The following is an 11,176-nucleotide window of genomic DNA, read 5'->3' as shown; positions in this document are numbered from 1 at the left end:
ATCGGCCTCATGGTGGTGCTATAACAGGCCGTTGTGGAGAAATTGGGGCAGAGGTTCGTTGTTGGCATCCAGGGAGTGTGTGTGCACAGTTTGGCATGGATTGGGCCAACGGTGCCGGAGATTAGCTGTACACAGACGGACAGACGGGCGGACGGACACACAGAGTGCAAAACATACTTTCCCCATGCCTTCGGCTGGTGGAGACAATAACTCTCTAATCAAGCGAATAGGTTTTTGGTAGGGCATCCCTAGAATAAATTATATCCATATCATGATATTAGACTGGATATTGTCTGTGATTTTGGATATTGTACTATTGTGATATGGTAAGTGTTATAAATATATAACACACTATAAATATATAACACTATATAAATATCGGATCAGGAAAAATTGGCAGATACGCAAAAAAAACTTGAACTTTTGAGTGAAGACCTGTGCAATAGCAGTCGTTTCCGGTTTAATATCGGAACTGGAAGTTCAAAGATGGCAGATTTCAAGTTGCCGAAAAAGTGGCTTCAAACAGTGTGTAGAAACCAATGGGGCACCCTTTGTCCATTCATTGTACAGTCTATGGGATCATACTTCATACTGTACTTTGTGTGGGTGTTGTGTGTCATTTACCTTGAACGAATCTTTAGCTCCTCTCTCCGGCTGAATGGAAATGTGGAGAGAGCATTACACACCTATGCCTCTTAGAAGGCCAGATATAATATACTGTATGTCACACTATAGGGCTCGTCACCATCCAGCATACTATGGCTGGCTATTGGGCTGGCAGCAAGGGACATCAGGCAGGGTGTTGGGAGGGAAGCAAGGAAGCTACGTACCATACCAACGGCCAATTTATATCTGTTTCAGACCATGCAACAACACAATGCTGCGACCTGCTCTCTTATCTGCATGTTGGATAATGATGCCATGAGAGGTTACAGACGGAGGAGGGTTGGTCAAAACTGTGCTTGACATGAAAATCCTTTTCACGTCAAAGCTTCTGTGATGAAGTATTTGCACATGCCCCTCGATCTTCTACAAACTCTTTGCTGTGATTAAAACCATATTGTAGAGCTTTCAAAGCAGCATACTAATACTTTATTACTTCCTATTTTATACCAGCTTACTTGAAGAGCAAGCTGGACTATATTCAGTCGGTGCAACTAGTAAACACTTTTTGATCATTGGCCATTCTTTAAGCCAATGGGGAGACTTTCCCATACTTTGAATGGAAGTGTTGAGTCATCACGTCCTCTCAGGCTATGGCATCCTACTAGACGTGACTGCTTGCAAGTTGTCGCAACATTGCCGTGAAAAAATAAATCCAGCATGCCGATCAATTCCGATCAATTCCAGCAGAGTTTGGGGTTAGCATTTAGCACATAGCAATTTGTGCCGCAGCCTTGAATATATGCACTTGAAAGGCAGAGAGTCACATGGTTTCTTTTTTGCCTTGAAAACAATGAAAGGCAGACAATGTTGCCAACTTGCCGTGCTGTCTGTAGGCCTATGGGAAAACACGTTTTTATTTTATTAGGACTCAACATTTCCATGGAAGATTTTATTTTAAAGATGTTATATATTTTAGTTTGTTCAAGACAGGATATTTAAATGTAATATTTTGTTTCGATTACATTTTGTGATGCAGATATTTAAAAAAAAGATCGGATCGGGGGCAAAAAGCTCTTGCATCAAGCTGGCATAATGTGGGATTGAAATAGGGGTGCAAGAGGTAATGCGTTAATCCATTATAAAAAGAAAAAAGAAAAAAATAGATAATCGATAATTTTAATAATCAAATAATCAATTAATAATCAATCCCTGTTTTGGCCATGTCATTATATTCAAAACATTTGTCAATGTCAGTGACGGGTTGTGAGCTTGAAGCTATTTTCGCCGATGTACATCAAAGCATGAAATAACACTAAAGTGGTCAATTGATTCATTGATATGACTTTTTTTTTTAAACAAAACAAAGAAGAAGAAAACTTGAAAAAACACGCTTCTTGATTATTCGATTAAACGAAAAAGTAATTAATAATTATAATTCCAGAGAGAATAATGGATAGCTGCAGCCTTAGTTTGAATGTTGCCAGGCCTTGGTGTGGGGTCTAAGGGGGTCTGGGGTCTTAACGAGGCGGCTATGGGCTACAAACAGCTGTGAATGGAACTGGTTGAGGGCAGTGCTGTTTACACTGGCCCCCCTGACCTTTTTTAACCTGTTCTGACTGGTTGCTGTGGCAACTCACAAAACGTGCCCCTTGGAGTTAATGTGTGCATGTGCATGTGTGCGTGCGTGTGTGTGCGCGTGTGCGTGCGCGTGTGTGTGTTACACTGAACACCTCTCCCTCTCTTGGCCTTACTAAGATAACACAGTCCCAACGTCGTGTCCAATGACTGACAGGGAGAGAGAGACTGGACGAATAAAGCCTCATTTACTTATTTGGATACCGGTGTAAATAGCAGATCTATACAAGCTCAGAGTCACCACGCCTCACGAATGTGACGTGTGGTCTTAATATACCTTAGAGCTGTTGTGTGGAAATAATTAAAAAGAAGTCCCCCCATTCTGTGTTTCCTAGAACTGGAGGTCTGAAAAAAATCATTAACATTGTGAAGTACATCTTGATGATGTCATCAAGATGGAGACACCAGTTGGTATCACTTTCTATAGTCACCCCCTCTCTCTCTCTCTCTCTCTCTCTCTCTCTCTCTCTCTCTGTCTCTCTCCCTCTCGAACACATGAGTGGTTTTTGCTGTATGTAGTTCAAGACAGAGCTGCGGGCGCCCCGTCTCTGCTGCCAAGGAAAACCAGGCTCAGCGTTGAAACGACAGCCATGTCTCCAAATGGTGACAGATGTCTACATGTAAACATTGGCACATTACATAACAGAAACTCCTCTCCCTGCCTTTTTATTCCGTGTTCTATATGCTTTCAACATATGTGCGTCATGTTGAGTACATGCATATGTCTGTGTGTCTGTGTGTGTGTGTGTGTGTGTGTGTGTGTGTGTGTGTGTGTGTGCGTGCGTGCGTGCGTGCGTGCGTGCGTGCGTGCGTGCGTGCGTGCGTGCGTGCGTGCGTGCGTGCGTGCGTGCGTGCGTAAGCGTGTGCATTTTTATGTGCGAGTATGTGCGTGCATGTAAGTGATCTGGAGCTCTGCCTGGAGGGAAGATGCAGAGAAAAGGAAAGGATGCAGCCAAAGCCCAAAGTGCTGCTCATCTAGTGTTAGTAGGAGACTAACCACACACACACACACACGCACAGACACACGCACGGACACACACACACACACACACACACACACACACACACACACACACACACACACACACACACACACACACACACACACACACACACACACAGCCGGACGGGACGGACACACACACACACACACACACACACACACACACACACACACGCACACACACACACACACACACGCACGGACACACACGCACGGACACACTCTACTCACCATGACCTCATCCTGTGGCAGAAAAGGCGCAGAGAGAAACACAACAGAATGAGAAAGACACAAGACAGACAGAAATTTAAAAAAAATCAAAAGAAGTCCCGAGAGACAGTGTTTGAGATATAGGAGCAAATCAAACGAATACAAAAACCCCATGCATCTCTAGATTAGGCTAAGTAATTTGTACAGTTCATGGCACTGCTCTGCTGCAATACACATTCATTATTGTATAGGAAGTTGTGCCTTTGTGATGATTACATAAGGCCACATCCTTTAGAATTGTAAGTAAATGTCGCTAAGTAAGTGATGCCTAGAACTATATGCTACTGTTAACACATAATGCATCACAGCGGCATGCATGCAGGGGAAAAAATAGTACACTGTGAAATAGAAACAATTTTCAACCTAAATACTATTGTTCTGATATATCAGTAACATAGTGTGGCAAAAATGCGTAAATGTGTATTTCTCAGAGAAATGCCTATGTTTATGTCATTGGCTTATGGACATGCCGCATGCGGTCGAACGTGCGCTGCTCCCGTGCTTGCGGTTAGGGTTAGGTTACGGTTTGACACACACCACACTATAGAGCTTCAGGATTTAGGTTTCAAATCAGTGAAAACAACAACAATTTTAGAGCATATCCGTGGTCATAATGCAAAATAAATGCAAAATAATCCAATGGTTGTGTATTTTTACGCCAAAAGTCCAATCTTAATGACTTCCTGTCAAGCGAAAACATAATGCGCAGTAACATCGGCAGGTCCGGACCAATTTCAAACAATAATATTGATGACTGACACCTGTCAATCCGTTTCCACAGAAAGCTGACGGTCGACACTAGAGGGCAGTGCTATTCTGTGTAGAATATCAAACAAAGATGGCGGATGGCGGTGACAAACAAACGCAGCTAAACAAATGTTTGTGTAAACACTTGTTTGCACACATAAACAAATGTTTATGTGACGACAACAACAATGTGTAACAAACTGCATTCATCAGCGCTGCTTTATTGCAGTGCACGGTGTGCGCAGGCGAAGTTTATAGCCTGTCAGATCTGATCTGGCTGAGGAAGCACCCGGCCCCTGTTTCAACAGGAAATACATCAAGATATGGTCGCTGAAACCATTTCAACTGGTCTTTAAAGTAACACAGGGGATCTGACCGTGTATGATGAAATAAGCGGGAAAGAATGAGAGCATTCTGGAGGCTATATAATATGCATGGAGTTCAAAACGTAATGCAGTTGGCTGAACGCCTGGATAGTAGTGAGAGCAGATCCATATCATAAAGTATAATGTTGTATAAGGTATGATGATGATGATGACGTGACGGTGATGGAAGTGAGAGCAGATCTGGACTCTATAATGTTGTAGCCATATTGTTGCTGTCGGGCGGAAACCTTGTATGTTCGTATTTCAACTGTGTATGCCCTAGTTTGTCATACAAGATTGCCGTGCAAAGAAGTAGCAAAAATAGCCAATCTAGCCAATCTATAGTAGATCTGCTGTTTTTGAAACATTTTGATAGTGAAAATGGTTAAGTGTGTTTGTGTGTTTTATAAATATTGGACCAATGAAAAGTATTAACATATAATAACTACATGTGATCCATTGGAACACAGGTTATTTTTTTCCTGAAAAGTAACACTTTTGGACATAAGAGGTTTCCACCCGACAGCGACGATATGAAACGTGTGCTTTATGATTGATATTGTACTGATTCTGAAATAGTTTTGTCTATGAACACAACGCTCCAAATACCTGATTTCCTGGAGCCTTCTTCTTGTTCGGTGCGTTGCTTGAGCGCTGAGCACTGCAGAAAGAGACCCGTCACAACAAATCTGAATGATCCTCCCACACAAGATGAATCAGGGAAATATCAGTACAAACATTGCGAGGCCTATATAGTGCAGTGGACACCCCAGGGTCCTCAACTAAACGATTGTCAGACCAAATAGAGCCTTATGGGTCTGTAGTACCTCCCAGAGTGTACAAATGGAACCAAAATGAATGGTTCCATTCTTTTTTATTTTACAATTTAAAGGCCCCAGAGTGATTTTCTTTTTTAAATTAAAATATATATGCAAACACACATATATATATTTAATGGGAGTCCGTGGCCTGAGGCATATCAAACTTGGGTTCCTTGAAATTAAAAAAAGTTGAGAATAACTGACCGAATGGAAGAATGTGTGTGTGTGTGTGTGTGTGTGTGTGTGTGTGTGTGTGTGTGTGTGTGTGTGTGTGTGTGTGTGTGTGTGTGTGTGTGCATGCGTGCATATGTGCATGTGTGCGTGTGTGCATGTTTGTGTGTGTGAACGCACTTTGCGAATCCGATGAAGTCCTCATGGTTGGTGTTCATGTAGGACAACTCGATGTCTATCAGCAGCAACACCTGGACAGGGGATGAGAGGCGTCAGCAGCAGTCGCAGTCACATCAACGTGTGCGTGCGTGCGTGCGTGCGTGCGTGCGTGCGTGCGTGCGTGCGTGCGTGCGTGCGTGCGTGCGTGCGTGCGTGCGTGCGTGCGTGCGTGCGTGCGTGCGTGCGTGCGTTCGTGCGTGCGTGTGTGTGTGGGTGCGTGGGTGTGGGTGCGTGTGTGTGTTGGTGGGTGGTTACCTGGTTCTTGGTGCGACTCTCCCTGTCCCTGATGTGCTGAGTGACGATCCTCTCCATCTCCTCTCTCAGCAAGGGGTACTGAGCCAGCTGTTGGCATATAGGACAGTAGGTCAATCGCACGAACACAGGACACGCACACATGCACACACTCACACATGCACAAACACATAAACACACACACGCCCACACAGTTTCACACACGCACGCACGCACACACTCACGCACGCTCACACACACACACACACACACACACACACACACACACACACACACACACACACACACTCATGTTCACTACAGGCGCTGATGCATGCATGCATTCATATACAGACACACCACTTTTGAAATAACACACACTGAACTAGGTCTACATCTCACAATACTGAAACACACACAAGGACCCACTAACAAACACAACAAAATGCATCCTACCAATGCAGAATCAAACAGGTTAGATTCAGCTCATCACAGACTTAGCATTAGTTCAGGTGTTCCCAAATGTTTTCACCTTGAGACCTAAAAAGACTCATTTGGTGTCTCCCTAAGACACAAATGTACAAAAAATATATTTGGAATTGATAACCACTTAGGCACCTCTAAGCCCTATTCCTTACAGTACAAGCTCACAGCGTGTTATGAGCTTATATAATAGGCTGTTTTCACTATGTTAGAAGATTTGTTTACATTTCTGGAAAATCTTTATTCATATTTGTACATTTTCAGATTTGTTTTTTTATTTGGAGGGTTTTACGTTCTGAAAATCTTTGAAAACGTTTTTCTAGGAACAATTATGGGGGGAAATATAGGAAAGGTAAAAAAGAATAAATAAATAAACAAGATATTTACTCTTGACCCATAAAAACGAGTCTGTGACCCAAAATGGGTCCCTATGTTTGGTAAACACTGCACTATGTATGAAAGATCAATACAACAAAATAAGGCAGCAAAGCGTTGGTTAAATGATGTTGATGATCACTTTGATAAGTATTGATCGTTACATATGTTATCAATAGGGAATAATGCGATGGAATAGTGCCAAGTCTGTAATAAAGCCACACAGAAACAACAGAAACAAAACAATCCTGCTAATAAAGTTATTTTCCTGGCAATACGTGTAAGCCTTTTTCCATGAGGTCATTGCAAAGCCACAGAGAACATTGGTGGGCTTCCCATGGAACACAAACACATACGGAGAAATTTAGGGGAAGAAGAAATCAAATCAAAGTCAGAGAAAAAGAGAAAATATCCACCAGTTGCAATGCATCGTATAGTGGTTACCAGAAGTTGTTGAATAAATACGAATTATGGGCCTTTCTTGTTCTTAATTTGAATGACTTTATAGGCTTTGGGACATAAATAACAAATAGGAACATATAACACGCACGAACCATTATTGTTAAAATTAGGATTTGTTTGTGACTATAGGGATTCAAATAAAGTATTCTAAGGCACAGCACGGGCTTTAACATTTTAGGATCTTTACACTTCCTGGCAATATGAAAACATTTCGAAAGCATTAGAAAGCCCCCCCATATAAATCACAAAAAAGAAGGCCTAATCACATATCAATGAGTAGAAAATGCATTGCAACTGGGAGGCTGAGTAAAAACTGCCACAAGTCTGCCTGTGATGACCCACACAATGACAGCACGGTGAAACCCTCATGTGTTAATTTAACTCAGACCATGTTGTACTCTATGAGTTAAATCAACAGTCAGGATTTTACACTGAAGGCATGGGCAGCAGGCACACGTTGTATACATGCAATGCAACAGGAGCAGGGAAGGAGAGAGGCAGTGGCGTGCACAGATAGACACTAGGGGGTGCTAGAGCACCCCCTGCCCTTTTGGCAATGTGCCCTTTTGAAAAAAAAAACGAAAAAAACAAACATTTTTTTCTCTTTTTTTTTTGATTTTTCAAAAATAGCAGACCTACAAGCTCATAGCGCGCCACTCGGTGGCGCGCTATGAGCTTGTAGATCTGCTATTTTTCAATTGCTAAAGCATAACATAATGCTAACACCAAAAGGGGTTCCCGCCCAAAATGGATTAAGGCAACCGGCCGGTTCCACGCGCTGCACAAGGTGCCCTTTTTTAACTTGAGCACCTGCCCCTCTAAATGTCTGTGCACGCCACTGGAGAGAGGTGGACGTGGGCTTCACAATGACCCCCTTGTGGATTCTCTCTATATGGTCTGACTGGGGGAAATGTATCATCTCCCTTTTTCAGACACTGTATCCTATAATACAGTTTAATCACAAATGCTCAAATAGAGAAATCCAAAAGAGGTCATTATTATGAATTATTGGCGTGATAAATACGCAAGCAGACTACAGGGTTAGAGCACAACAGAATGGAGAAGACAAAAGAGAAAGAAAGAGAAAGAAAGGGATACTCTGGGAATGTTAGTTACTTATTAGTCAGTATGACGAACTTAATGTTTCAACAGTCGCCCCCACTACCATACTGACAGACAAATGACACAAATGTTAGAATCCAATTTGAAGAGGTAAAATCAAATCAGATAAAGTCAAATGAGTGAACAAGAAAGACATCACAGGGTAGAATATGAAAGGAAAATGATCTGGCATGCTGGTTAAGAAGCAACAAACAAACTGGGACAATCTATTAAATTGTCTGCAGAGGCCAATAATCTGCAAGAGCGCTTAAATCCGTGTTTCATGTACGAAATCAAAGTATGGGTTTATGTGTTAGCAGCACAGATAAGTAAAAATCAGGCTTACGGTATGTGTGACAAATAAAAAAAAAAATAAGCCCTGATTCAACTGGGGTGGGGGGGTTACCTTTTCACTACACTTTCGTATGGTGGTGGTGAGTTCGCTCACTACCATATCTATAGCCTTCAGTGTGGGCTGCTTCAGCTTTTGGATCTGCTTTTTGACTATGGCTTCGAAGGCCAGGTCAGGGGTGAACAGCCCCGTCCTGTAGGAAGAGGTTGGGGTATCATGGGAGAGAAGAGAGAGAGAGAGAGAGAGAGGACCAGGAAGAGAGGAACGGAAAAGGTAGAAGGAAACAAAATGCGGAGTAGTATACAGTGTGGAGTGATAGAAATAAATAAATAAATGCACAGACAAAACAAAGATATAGAAGATTAGAAGAATGGCGAGTGGGATAGCGAGAGTGAGAGGGAAGAGTGAAGGGCATTTGTTTGAGAGGAGAGGATTATGAAGACATGATAGAAAAAGGAAGTGAACAAGAAAGATGGAGGTGGAACCAAAGAATCAAAAGATTGAGAGACATATGAAAAAGAGGAGTGGCGGGTTAGGGGGTTGGAGGTGGAAGAGGGGGTGAACAGCACAGAGGGAAGAAAAGGCAAAGTGAGACATTTGGTTTCCCCAGAAGCCATTCTTAACGGGAACAGTGCTGGAGTCCCTCTCCGTCAATCAAGAGGGAGAAAACATGTACGTAGAGAGGGAAAGTAAGTAAGCCTTGCTGAGCCACATAGGGCAGGAGCCTATCTCCTGTTTCTCTAGCGTGAGGCAGCTTGGACATGATGTATGTACAAGTACACCCCCTGGACATGACGCTAGTATGTCGCAGGGACTTACCACAATCCAACCCTTGATGCTGAGTGCCAAGCAGGGAGGCATTGGGTCCCATTTTTATAGTCTTTGGTATGACCCGGCTGGGGATCAAACCCCGACCTCCCAGTCTCCGAGCAGACACTCTAACCATAAGGCCACTGAGCAGGTAGAGAGGGAAAAGAGTAAGAGAAATAGACAAGACAGAGAGAGATCCCAGCCTGCACTACTACTCCACCAGCAAAAAGCTCTGAGCGATGAGCCATAAGACTGCAGCTGTGCACCCAAAGACCAAGCCAAGACGCACCGCTTTCATCCTCTTCTTCGCACGCTATTACCAGCAGCAGCATCCTCCTTGACAACGATATACTATTACAGTGTCTCTGTCGTATGTCAATCAATCAATGTCCAAACATGATTTAGTAATGGCACAGCCACTTACAGATCACTAGCCTTTTCTGTTTCTGTCCCATGTTACGTACTGTACTGTATAGCTGAATGTGGCTAGAGGCTCCTTGAAGAGGATGCATGGGGGGTTGTCATGGCTTCGGCCAGATGCAGGTGCACGGCTGTAATCTCACACTCCCGACGTCTGGACGCTGAAGTCATCCAATATGGCTGCCAAATGCTTCAAGTTGATTGACTTCAAGTGTTTTAACACTTGCGTCTATAGTAAAACAGCCAAAGTAAACCTGCATGACTGGAGGGCTTGCAGTATATTTGTCGGAAACTTTTCATAAAATAAATGTTCTTGGGGGTGGCTGCTCAGTGCTTAGCACTTTGTAGGCGGCCATATTTTTGGTAACTGTTCAGCATCCATCCACACCTCCTTCTCTTAACCACTTAAACCATTACATGTATGTGATTTGTTGTGCGACGAATGGCGAAAATAACCGATCTACAAGCTCACAACGTTGTAAGCCTGTACACCTGTAATCTTTGCTATTTTTGAAAGTAAACATTTTTAAATGTTTTGAAAAATGTGCCCAAAATTGGGATGCCAGGGTCAAATGTGGTCAAGCACAGCACATGACTATGGCCATGCCAACACCACCCTGCCCTGGCCAACCCATAATGTGGTAGGTAGATAGAGGTAGATGGGCAGGTATGCACTATGCAGGCATACCACACTCCACTACTCTACAGTTGTCTCCTTATTGTCCAAAGTAAAACAAGGACTGGAGAGAGCCAGGCGGTCACAATAAAAGGAAGTGAATCACGGAGAGGGTTTGTGGGGAAGGGAAGGTAGGTTGAAAGACAAAAACTAGAAATAAGAATAGCTATCCACTGTTTAGGTTTTTGTTACCTTCTTGGTACACTGTCTAACTGTATTGATTAGCTCAGAAATGACCATGTCCACACAACCAGTGCAAGGCATTTTTATCTTGTCAATCTGCCTTTTCACAATGGTCTCAAAGGCCATGTCCGGGGTGAAGAGGCCAGTTCTGCCCGCCAGAGAGAGAACCGTCCACAAAAAAAGAACAAAGTGGAAGAGAAAGAAAGAAAGAGGAAGGGTAGGGAGGTTTAGGAAGACAACGGTTAA

The 11,176-nt window shown here is 43.1% G+C and overlaps 1 protein-coding gene across 1 annotated transcript in view; it reads right to left on the bottom strand.

The window, feature by feature from the left end:
• dnm1a (dynamin 1a) overlaps positions 1–11,176 on the bottom strand; it is an 84,525-nt gene that overhangs the window by 40,868 nt on the left and 32,481 nt on the right. Inside the window, exons 10-15 of the mRNA XM_079525109.1 lie at positions 10,940–11,078; positions 6,093–6,179; positions 5,799–5,869; positions 5,236–5,287; positions 3,476–3,487; positions 625–654 (exon numbers count right to left, since the gene is read on the bottom strand). Of these exons, the coding sequence (XP_079381235.1) occupies positions 625–654; positions 3,476–3,487; positions 5,236–5,287; positions 5,799–5,869; positions 6,093–6,179; positions 10,940–11,078 (391 nt within the window). The remainder of the gene's footprint in view (positions 1–624; positions 655–3,475; positions 3,488–5,235; positions 5,288–5,798; positions 5,870–6,092; positions 6,180–10,939; positions 11,079–11,176) is intronic.

The sequence above is a fragment of the Electrona antarctica genome, assembly GCF_951216825.1.
Source record: "Electrona antarctica genome assembly, chromosome: 16".
Lineage (NCBI taxonomy): Eukaryota > Metazoa > Chordata > Actinopteri > Myctophiformes > Myctophidae > Electrona > Electrona antarctica.
Note: the sequence above shows the minus strand (reverse complement) of the source record. Positions and strands in the feature narration are given on the sequence as shown.